We start from the raw sequence: 12,450 nt of genomic DNA on the forward strand, positions 1-12,450 counted from the left end.
TGTCACAATTCATGGGTGTTGCATGGGAACACCGACGCAACACCCATGGAATGCTTCCCTGAGGCAAAGTAACCCAATGCAGAAAGTTGGACTGCATTGCATTAGTCCAGATTTATTAGGCCACTCATGGCTTGATAAATTGCATTTTAGGGTTGCACCACACAAGCATCGTGTTGAATGGTGCAAAAGTGACGCAACCTGTACATTAAAATGTCCCTTAATGTACAGGCCCTGGGTACATGTAATACCATATACTAGGGACTTCAAAGTAAATTAAATGTGCCAATTAGGTGTAGGCAAGCTTACTATGTGTTAGGGAAAGAGCACAAGCCTTTTAGTACTGATTAGCAGTGATAAAGTGCATAACGTCCTTCTGCCTACAAAAACAAATTCAGAAAACAGGAGGGGTGAAGGCAAAATGTTTCGGGGGTAACCCTGCAGAGAGTCCAACAATGAGATCTCTACAGTACCCAAAACATAATCCCTTTTATGTATCATGTTTTACAGTACAAGTAGCCGATGGATTATTGAAATGAGTATACACAGATAACAGATTTGACAGGTCGGCAAGAGTCACGCCTCTGTTTCCCTTTTAGAAATTGTGTCCTTTTTTATGTACTTTGATTTATTTACGATTTTACTTTTTGACTACTTTAAATTATATTTTCATGTTTTAGCTTGACACGGCCAATGAGAAAAAAATCAGCCAAGGACAACGAATCCCATCTGACTTGAATTACAATAGTCCAGTGCAGGAGCAAGAACTTCTTCTGAAGAACCAGAGATTAAGCGCATGCTCTCTGGAGCCTATACCAGGTTCTGCCATTCTTGAGGAGAAACCAGAGAAGAGAGAAGCTTCTGAGACACCACGAGGGAGTCTAACATCAAAAGGAATGATAAATAGCAATGGTCTTCACATGAACTCTGGTAAGTTAAGGTTCTGACAGAAGCCTATCCTATAAAAACTATTAAAGGGAGCCTAAACCCAGCATATTTCACAGAAAAGTTCTTCACATATCAAACTAAAACTCAAATGCATATTATATAAAATACATTGACACCTCTGCTCATCCAGACTGCTATTAGCTTTATCCCACATATATGGAAAGTGTCAAGCCTTCTTCTTCACTCCAAAATATGGAGTCATAAATATCGAGGCACACAAATATCCAGTTTTTAATATTGTGACACATTAATATCAAGATACAGAAATATCATGGACATTAATATCCATTTTTAGGTAAGAAATATCGTTAACAATAATATCAGTGTTTTATTATCGTTTGCAATAATATCATTGTAAAAAATATTTGGGCCGATTCACAGAATTAATCTGATACAAAATCCTAAACTTACTACTCTTGGTATTCACAGAAGGCACTTACGATTTTTGGTATTCACCGAATGCATTTACAACTCCTAACTTTACGTCCGCACTCGGGCCGGAATTTCCGCACCCGGACCGTACTCTGTACACCCAGAATGTACTCTCCGCACCTGGAGCGTACTCTCCGGCTACAGCCATACTCTCCGGCTCGGGCCGTAATCTCCGGCTAGGGCCGGATAAAGTGTAATCAATGGGCCGGATTGCCATTTTTACAAAAAGGAACATTAGGAATGTGTGACAAATCGTAGAGGAGGTCATGAAAAACAGTTTGGTCAAGGAAAATGGTATGACCAGAGACTACATCATAACCCAGAAAGGTTTTCTCCTTTGCATCATGGTACATGCAGTGCGGAGAGTACGGTTCGGGTGTGGAAATCCTGGCCCGAGTGTGGACGTAAAGTTAGGAGTCGAAGTGCATTCTGTGAATAACAAAAATCGTAAGTGCCTTCTTTGAATACCAAAAGTAGTAAGTTTATGATTTTGTCTCAGATTAGTTCTGTGAATCGGCCCCATTGTTTTTAATTATTTGTGTGTGTTTTAGTTCTTATTTTAATTGTATATGTTAAATATTGTTTGTATAATTGTTGTTAGTAATTTTATATTGTAGTTTTTAATTTTAAGCTATTTATAATTTTCTATTTAATTGTTAATAGTAAATTTATCTTGTCATAGTGGGTTGTGAGGTTTGCAGGGATACAGGGTGGTAAGTTAATTAAGTACAATTAATTAATTATAAATTTTGAATACATATTCATTTTTTAATTGATAATTATGTAAATTGTGTAATTAATTTATTTTGTAAGTGATATTTCAGGTGTGGGTTGTTTTGCTTGTGGAGTATAGGGTGGAGAGTTAATTAACTAATAATTCATTAATAATAATTAATTGTTTATTATCAATTAGTTATTTGACAATTAATTATGTAAATTGTGTGATTATGATATATTTTTAGTGATATTTTGTGCTTGTGTTTTGGCATTGTAGGAATTGTAGGACTTGTAGGGTGTGAAGTTGATTAAGTAATAATTCATCAATTATAAATTTAATATTAAATATTTATTTTGATCATTAATCTGGTAAATTGGTATTTTATTCTCATGTTATTTTTTTGGTGCAGTTTGTTGTGGTTGTAGTGGTATAGGGTGGGAAGTTAATTAAGTATTAATCAAGTATCAATTAATTATGATTTTTAATTAAATATTTAACTTATTAATAATTATGTAAGTAGTTTAATAATTATATTTTGTGTAGTTTTGTTTTAGGGGAACAACGTGGGAAGTTATTAAAGTATAATTAATTAGCAGGATGGGGGACAACCCCAGATAATGGCAAGGTCCTGGCAGAACTGCAACGGTATTACACACAGCTTTACACTTCTCGGTATGCAGAGGAGGGCAGTGCCCTTGTGAACTTCCTCTTGGAGGTGGCTATGGTTTGACTGTTTGCTCCATAGCAACAATTTCTGAGTGAACAAATAGCAGTTTAGGAAATCATCTCTGCAGTAGATTCCATGGATGGGTCCAAGCCTCCTGGCTCTGACGGACTCACTGGACTATTTCACAAAACCTATAAACATCTTCGTGCTCCTCACCTATTAGAACTTTATGCTGATTCACTTGAGACAGGCATACTACCTCCCATGGTTTGCAAAGTGATCGTAATCCTATTGTTAAAACCTGGTATGGACCCATTGCATTTCCATTGCCAATCCTATAGGCTGTAGTTGTTAATACATTTGGATAAGATTCTCGCTAAGGTTCTCTCCACTAGATTGTCTCTTCTTCTTGAAACATCATCTCTCCTCTCCAGTCAGGCTTCATTTTGCATTTATCCACCTCCATAAATCTGCGCATGTTGTTTTCAGTCTTGAACAGAATACCTCCTAAGGTCCCTGCAGTTGTAGCTTTCCTTGATGCGGTGAAGGTCTTCGGCTCCCTTCAGTGGCCCCTCCTTTTTGCAACACTGCAGAAACTTGACCAATAAGTCAGGAATAACTAAATTAAGTAATTTGATTGATGGCTACCAGAAAGGCACTGGGGCAAATGGGCTTCCAGTGGAAATATATAAATCACTTTTATGAGAGTTTATCTCCTATATGTTCACTGTTAAACACTATATTGCTGGATGGGAAAACACCTGCCTCACTGAAAGTAGACAGACTAGTCACTTTTCTAAAACCAGGGAAGAACCCAGAAAGTATAACACTGTTAAATGTCAACAAAACTTATTAATGAACATTCTCTCTAATAGATTGGCTGATACACTTGGGATTTACCAAGGGAGTAGCAGATCTTGAGACAGGCCTTATCCCTTCTTTGTCTATTTGGATCTTAGATGCTGTTGATCTGATGAACAGGGAAATATTTGATTAAGTACCTAGAGGCTATGAATTTTCCCTTTCAGTTCAGAGATTGATTAGGGTCCTGTATTAGTGATCCAAAGTACAAATACTACTGAATAATGAAGCAGCAGGGGAAATTCAAATCTAACGGGACACATGTTGGTAGTGTCCACCATCCCAGTTATTATACTCTTCATAGAGACCCTGCATTTCTTAAATCAGCCCCTGCAGTTAATGGAGCTTCAGAGATTCAATCATATGCGGATACCTTGGCCCTCTTTATTACTTCAGGGGACAGCAATATTACGCTGGTATTTGATACAATAAAAAGGTTTTCTACTATCTCTGGCTACAAGATTAATATCCCCAAGACAGAAGCCCCACTGGAAAATTGTGATCTACCCTTGGATATTGAAGTATCAAATGTACACATCCAATTAGATGTCTAGGAATACGCGTTTCCTCATCATTAGATTAAATGCTGGTCGGTTAATTATTAAATTAAAGAAATATTTTCATCTATGATGCAATTTTTATCTTTTAATTGTAGCGAATTTCAATATAATTTAAATGGTTGCCCTTTGCAGCTAATTCCTTGTAATTTGAAAGATTCTTACTTTTTAAAAAAAATGAATGGAATCATGGCATTATTTAAATGTGGCTACACCCCACCTGGTTGGTAAGAACAAACTATGCTGACAGCAGGTGAAGGGAGGGCAGATAATTCAACGAATAGTGAACACTGAAGTGAATAGGCAATATAATACAACTCTTCTAAATTAAAGGACAGTAATACTTCTTCGTTGGCTCACCTCTCAGAGAAGAGTCAGATATTTTTCGAGAGAAGTTCCGCCACCCATTTGACAAAGGCTATTGCTAGAATTTATGAACAATTTGTAACACTCCAAATAATAAACCATTAAAAAATCAAAGCTGCTTTGGAACTGGCTTTAAGCTTTCTGTACTCAGAGTAGGAGCAAATGAGGATAACCTCAGGAATCCATTCATTCAGTTACACCTAACCCCAGTTTGTGTTCATAAATTCACAGAATCAATCCCAGCACATTTATGAGAGTCTGTGTTTAAATGGCTGGTGCAAAAAGTCTGACCTATTTTATACTGTTTCACTACTAAAATATGCTTGGTTGGCGACGGTTAGCGAAAAATAAGGATAAAATTGAGCTTATGCAACAGTGATGGCTAGATCATTCAGTGCACAAAAATGGAGATCAATAGATATATTGGCATAGAAAGAGTCGTACCCTAGGGAATTGATTAAGGTTTGAGAAATGCTGGGTCATATCAAAAACTGGTTAGAAGGATGTATTGAACATGTGACTTTATAAAATTATTAGTGAATATATTATCCCTTAAAATGGCAATTGTAATGAAATAGTTTCTTTTTTTCTCTTTTTTTATGAAATGTAATGTAACAATGCTTCACTTCCCAATAAAAACAATAGTGACAGAAATGTTCAGTAAATTAAAAGACTGCTTTTTCATATGTCTTCCAGAACGGTCTTGCAATGGAAACGGCCGGGTGAACTTAACCTGCACTGTGAATGTTGGCAACGGCGATCATCCTTCCTGGATCGCCAGTTCAGCTGCAGAACCTCAATTATGCCATACAATGAAGGAAAGCATCCCTTAGTCGAATGAAGAGCACCATTTACATGAGCCTAGGGCACATCTTTCATTTGAAGAGTTCTCACTGCATCCAAAAGGGGAGCTATTACCGCTAGGTATAGAAGACACAGAAAGAAAAGCAAGCCTTGGAAAAGGCTAATAGGTCTTGCTTTTAATATGCTGGTGAAGACCTGCTGGTTTTGCTAATGCTTGCTTGCTTGGGCATACTCTATACCCAAAAGTATTCCCAGATACACATGCGTGTGGACACATGGGTGCTCACCTTGAAATGATTTATGTAAAAATATTTGCGAGATAATCATATTGTGCGTCGGCTTACATGAGCAGGTAGAGGCAGCCACCCTGGAAAACGTTTTGTCAGACTATGGGGAGAAAGGTCATCCAATGGAGAGCAGAGAACTGAGACAGACAAGAACACCAGCCAATCATGAGCAATGACTTGATTTAAAGTCCACTCTATGGGTTCTATTAATATACACATCAGGTCATCAAAAACAACAGCTAAAGCTGTCTTTACGTAAGACATAACAAATGAAACCAACAAAAGTAAGTTAGCATTTCTATACATAACTTTTTACCATAAAGCACATCATATAAATATGTGGGAAAATACTTATCTAATATCCATAGCAATTAGGTATGAAAAAGCATGCAATAAATTGAATAAACCTAATAGATTTACAGTAACAATTTGTAGCATTGTAAGTCAAAAATAATGAATGTGGGTTTTGGCTTTGAAAACGGTAAAATGTGAGTTCTGCATTCTCTCCTGCCCCAAGCCATTCCAGTGGAAACATGGGTCAGGCCTCAAATAAATGCCCAGATCATTCTGTAAGAGCTGTATGTAAAAAGTGCCATCAACTCAATGGATTTCTGCTGCTGTGCCATGTGCTATTTTACCCTACAGTAAGAGCTATTAACTACTTCTCCCTCCTTGTCCATTCACTCACCAACCCTCCCACCCATTTCTTTGTTGATCTGAGTAGATAAGGACGAAAAACATCCTGAAATGTGATAACTTTTTTTATTCTCCAGCTACTTTTTTGCTATAGATAATGGTGTGTGTGAATCAGAGCAGGAAATAAAGTATATATCTTCTATTTTCTATCAATCCACTTAAATAGCACATTATTATATACATGTGTGGTATTGTTGCCTTTTGATTTATGAGTGCATTTCCCAAAACTTCGCTAACTTTTCTAAACATGAGGCTTAGGTATGTATGATGTATTCATGCATGCTTTTACAATGCATGCCATTACAATGAATGCGTTGTTACCACGTGTACCATTACAATGCAAGTCGGTATAATGACTTGCTTTTGGGAAGCGCTGGAGTTTGGAATAGTATATTTTACTATCCCAACTCCAGTCTGTGCAACAGTAGGGAAGGTGTTGGATGAAAAATCCAGCAATGAGTTCCCTAAAGCAAGTCGTTGTAATGACTCGCGTTGCAATGGAAAACGTGGCAACGGTGCATTCATTGTAGTGCCCACGTTGTAATAGCACTTAGTAGTTCTGTCTGCGTTGTAAATGTTGTTTCCCGAGGCTGAGGCTGAGGCTGCGTTTCTTTCCCTTTCCCATGATTTTGCATGGGCCATTCATACGAGGCCAGCAGCATGTCTGCAACATGTCTGCTCCTCTGTGCTGGTCCTAGGATCCATGTTTGAATGGGTGAGCAAGTATTATGCGGACAAATAGCTAACAACGGTGTGCAGAGATTTTTGGCCAACAAAAGAAATATGTATCAAAGGTAATAGTACCTCCTAGACCACAAATGCATAAAATACTAGCTCAAAGTTGGGGATAAATAAAATGTTAGCCCCTGAATTGTTCAAATACTTCTGCAGCGTTTAGAAGTGAGTGGTCTCCCAAATTAGAATAGCAAGGTACATATGTGTCTTGTGGATTACTTTATGCATGTTTGTTTTTCTGTTGTTTTGTTCTCCCAATGAATGCTTGCTGAATTTATCTGATATTTAACTAGTGACTTTGATGCGATTCAACTGGATTGGGTTACAAGACAACTGAGCATTGGGTTGGTGGGGTGTGATTATGGCATGGAAGGGTGTACCTTAGTCAGTGAGATTTTGGGGGTGTGAATCACAAATTGACCAGCTAATAAAGCAGTGGCCACAGGGTGAGTGGGTGATAGGACCAAGGTTCGGTATGGACTGTTCCCATGAGGATAAGGGTCCATACTGATTTGTATTAGGTTAAACGCAGGGGTTGATTTAGCGTTTGGTAGACAGGTACTCAGTTGCTATGGCGACAGAAAACCTTGTCCGCCATACTTAAGGTCTGCCCTCCTGATTTCAAGTCAGGCAGACCGCAGGTTTAACGACCACAGAGTAAAATTTACTCCGCCGGTGTTAAATGTCCTCTGATGGCCCAACTTATATTGGACTGCTGGATGGCTTTTTTTGCTGCCCGTCAAAGATTTACTACACTGACAGGAGCCACCACGACGGGGGTTCCTGCCAATGTATAAAGATGTCCGCAGGGCTGGTGGACATCTTTAAATGTGGTGGGAGTAAAGGCTGGGTGGCAGGTGTAAAGTCCTCCACCACCTGTCTGCCTTTACTCCATCTGCTAAATCCTAAATCAGGCCCTCTAGCTGGAGAGGTACAAGTGGCGAAAAATAATCGTTTGGAAGTCTACTCTAAGCAATTGCAAGTGGTTAGACTATTTGGAAGAATTCGTCCTATCACATTTTGGGCATTTTATTGCCAGTAGCATGTCTGCAAACCTGAGACTGGCACAGCTTTCAAAGCCTACTACTGCCAATGTTTGTGAATTCTGATAAGTAGTAATTTTGCATTCATTAAAAAAAGTAAATCAATGGATGCAAATTTGCTACTTTTTTGGTAAACCAGTCACTATACATACTTAAGTTCGTGATTCAGAAAATGAATAATTTAAAACCTCTTAGTGAAATAAGGATGATTAGAAACTCACAGTCACCAGACCCAACTACCCGGCTAAGAATTAATTTATTTGGGGTGTGTTACTCCCCAAATTGCCACCTCGAAGCTACACCCCAATGGAATGTGGGACACGGGTCTCTGGACCGAAATAATTCAGAATTACTAGGAACCAGAGCTAAGAAAGAAGTTGCTTGAAGAAGGGTCGAACCAATCATTCTGTACTTACGTCCTTTATAAAAATGTATATAATTCTCCAACCTATTCCCCTTACACTGGTATCACATTGTTTGAACATCATTATTACATTTTTGGAATTGGAATAAATATGTCTTGAAAATGACAGATGGCTGGCAGGCTCACACACACAGACTGTTATTCTGAACTGGATTTATTACCGTGCAGAACTTTTCTACTGCACAGGGTGCCTTAGAGTCTAATTCCAAATTGAATGTTTAGCAAAGAATTGAAACTGTCCTGGCCGCCACAGTATAAAGTACACTGTCAGTCGACCTTTGAATGGAGTCCTAACCACTGGCTTTGTCTAAGGTTTTTAAAATATTGCTTTTGATTTCTGCTTCGTATTGATTTATATTTTGTTTTTTGTTGATACTGTGAAGTTGCTGTTTTGGAGATTCATAATGTAAGTACCTGCCATCTGGGGTATTTTTCCTTTTCTGTTACCTCTTTTTTATGTGCATTTGTTTTAGAAAGTTAAGAGCTAGGATGCCTTCTGATTTAGTTAGCTTTTTATGAAATCTTTAAATAAAATGAATTGAAACAAAATACAACAAATGAAGATTGATTTCTTATATCGACACAAAGGTGTATTATTTTGAATCTGTTTATTTACTGATGTGGTGCAAGAGAGATTAGAAGAGAACTGTGGTGGGAGAGCTCTGCAAATGCCTCTCTACTGGATATCAGTGTATGGTGCCAGATAGATCAGAGATATGCTGTGCTGGGAGAGCTCTGCAAATGTTTCTGTACTGGATATCAGTGTATGGTGCCAGATAGATCAGAGATATGCTGTGCTGGGAGAGCTCTGCAAATGCCTCTGTACTGGATATCAGTGTATGGTGCCAGATAGATCAGAGATATGCTGTGCTGGGAGAGCTCTGCAAATGTTTCTGTACTGGATATCAGTGTATGGTGCCATATGGATCAGAGATATGCTGAGCTGGGAGAGCTCTGCAAATGCCTCTGTACTGGATATCAGTGTATGGTGCCAGATAGATCAGAGATATGCTGTGCTAGGAGAGCTCTGCAAATGTCTCTGTACTGGATATCAGTGTATGGTGCCAGATAGATCAGAGATATGCTGTGCTGGGAGAGCTCAGCAAATGTCTCTGTACTGGATATCAGTGTATGGTGCCAGATAGATCAGAGATATGCTGTGCTGGGAGAGCTCTGCAAATGCCTCTGTACAGGATATCAGTGTATGGTGCCAGATAGATCAGAGATATGCTGTGCTGGGAGAGCTCAGCAAATGTATCTGTACTGGATATCAGTGTATGGTGCCAGATAGATCAGAGATATGCTGTGCTGGGAGAGCTCTGCAAATGCCTCTGTACTGGATATCAGTGTATGGTGCCAGATAGATCAGAGATATGCTGTGCTGGGAGAGCTCAGCAAATGCCTCTGTACTGGATATCAGTGTATGGTGCCAGATAGATCAGAGATATGCTGTGCTAGGAGAGCTCTGCAAATGTCTCTGTACTGGATATCAGTGTATGGTGCCAGATAGATCAGAGATATGCTGTGCTGGGAGAGCTCTGCAAATGTCTCTGTACTGGATATCAGTGTATGGTGCCAGATAGATCAGAGATCTGCTGTGCTGGGAGAGCTCTGCAAATGTCTCTGTACTGGATATCAGTGTATGGTGCCAGATAGATCAGAGATATGCTGTGCTGGGAGAGCTCTGCAAATGCCTCTGTACTGGATATCAGTGTATGGTGCCAGATAGATCAGAGATATGCTGTGCTGGGAGAGCTCAGCAAATGTCTCTGTACTGGATATCAGTGTATGGTGCCAGATAGATCAGAGATATGCTGTGCTGGGAGAGCTCTGCAAATGTCTCTGTACTGGATATCAGTGTATGGTGCCAGATAGATCAGAGATCTGCTGTGCTGGGAGAGCTCTGCAAATGTCTCTGTACTGGATATCAGTGTATGGTGCCAGATAGATCAGAGATCTGCTGTGCTGGGAGAGCTCTGCAAATGTCTCTGTACTGGATATTAGTGTATGGTGCCATATAGATTAGAGATATGCTGTGCTGGGAGAGCTCTGCAAATGTCTCTGTACTGGATATCAGTGTATGGTGCCAGATAGATCAGAGATATGCTGTGCTGGGAGAGCTCTGCAAATGTCTCTGTACTGGATATCAGTGTATGGTGCCAGATAGATCAGAGATATGCTGTGCTGGGAGAGCTCTGCAAATGTCTGTACTGGATATCAGTGTATGGTGCCAGATAGATCAGAGATATGCTGTGCTGGGAGAGCTCAGCAAATGTCTCTGTACTGGATATCAGTGTATGGTGCCAGATAGATCAGAGATATGCTGTGCTGGGAGAGCTCTGCAAATGTCTCTGTACTGGATATCAGTGTATGGTGCCAGATAGATCAGAGATATGCTGTGCTGGGAGAGCTCTGCAAATGTCTCTGTACTGGATATCAGTGTATGGTGCCAGATAGATCAGAGATATGCTGTGCTGGGAGAGCTCTGCAAATGTCTGTACTGGATATCAGTGTATGGTGCCAGATAGATCAGAGATATGCTGTGCTGGGAGAGCTCAGCAAATGTCTCTGTACTGGATATCAGTGTATGGTGCCAGATAGATCAGAGATATGCTGTGCTGGGAGAGCTCTGCAAATGCCTCTGTACTGGATATCAGTGTATGGTGCCAGATAGATCAGAGATCTGCTGTGCTGGGAGAGCTCTGCAAATGTCTCTGTACTGGATATCAGTGTATGGTGCCAGATAGATTAGAGATATGCTGTGCTGGGAGAGCTCAGCAAATGTCTCTGTACTGGATATCAGTGTATGGTGCCAGATAGATCAGAGATATGCTGTGCTGGGAGAGCTCTGCAAATGTCTGTACTGGATAACAGTGTATGGTGCCATATAGATTAGAGATATGCTGTGCTGGGAGAGCTCTGCAAATGTCTCAGTACGGCCAAAGTGATGGCGTGGGGGTGGGGGGGTATTAGGGAAAACAATAATTATAAAAAAAACTTACCTGTCCTGTAGCGGACCCTGATGCTGCCAGCTGCCTCGGTGCTCCTCACCTCCCAGCAGTCACTGGAGCACAAAACACAGGCTCCCCACCCAATCCAGACGGTGCTCTCATGCTATATCAAGCATGAGAGCAGTGCCGGAATTGGCCTGAGCGGGCTGAAATGACTCTCATTCAGAAACAGGGAGCCTGTGCAATTTCTCCACTCAGCTGTATAAGACAGCTGGGTTGGAGAAATGTAAGTGCGCATGTCGGTTTGGACGTCTTAAGACAGCCGGCCAAACTTACATACGCACTTACAGTGCACAACTCTCCTCCTCCCTGCCATGGTCCGTCCCTGTCATGGTCAGTCCCCGCCACGCCCTCCCTAGATTCCATGGCTGAGTCAGTCTGTGGAAAATGAAATTATAATATTGTTTTACTATCATTTTATTTTTTGCTGATTGACAAGTGGGCCGACGCTCCTCCTCCATTACAAAGGAACCACCCCTGCAGTCCTGGGATATAAGTTTGTGTTGCAAGACGGCTATGTTACCTATAAATATTTCTTAAATTGTTTGTCTCTCCTTTGCTTTCTCTTCGTTCCTTTCCTTCCCTTCCATTCTCTGTTTGCCTTCTTTCACTGAGCACAACCTGTTTACCTTAAACTCTATTACTACATTTCTGTAAACTGCCCACAACTCACTTACAATCTCACAACTTCTCCTCTGAAACTCATACCACTGTAACCTAACAATACTTAATCTCATCCAGTTCACCTATTAATCACACCAACCATCTGAATGAAATCACAACCCCCCCCGACTAATGAGCACAACTAACTCTTATTCATGTAATCCACCACAAAGAAATTGGAGTAGTAATTCCACTCCACTCATGTTACCTACACTAGGGGGGCGGGTGACTCCAGTGGGGG

The 12,450-nt window shown here is 40.2% G+C and overlaps 1 protein-coding gene across 2 annotated transcripts in view; it reads left to right on the forward strand.

The window, feature by feature from the left end:
- The window catches only part of TNFRSF1B (TNF receptor superfamily member 1B), a 239,165-nt gene extending 230,081 nt beyond the window's left edge, over positions 1-9,084 (forward strand). For both annotated transcript variants that reach the window (XM_085609936.1, XM_085609937.1), the window contains 2 exons: positions 678-927; positions 5,243-9,084. In XM_085609936.1, coding sequence (XP_085466062.1) covers positions 678-927; positions 5,243-5,379 — 387 coding nt within the window. In that variant the 3' untranslated portion in view covers positions 5,380-9,084. The remainder of the gene's footprint in view (positions 1-677; positions 928-5,242) is intronic.
- Positions 9,085-12,450: the final 3,366 nt, after the last annotated feature.

The sequence above is a fragment of the Triturus cristatus genome, chromosome 1_2 (genome assembly GCF_964204655.1).
Source record: "Triturus cristatus chromosome 1_2, aTriCri1.1, whole genome shotgun sequence".
Lineage (NCBI taxonomy): Eukaryota > Metazoa > Chordata > Amphibia > Caudata > Salamandridae > Triturus > Triturus cristatus.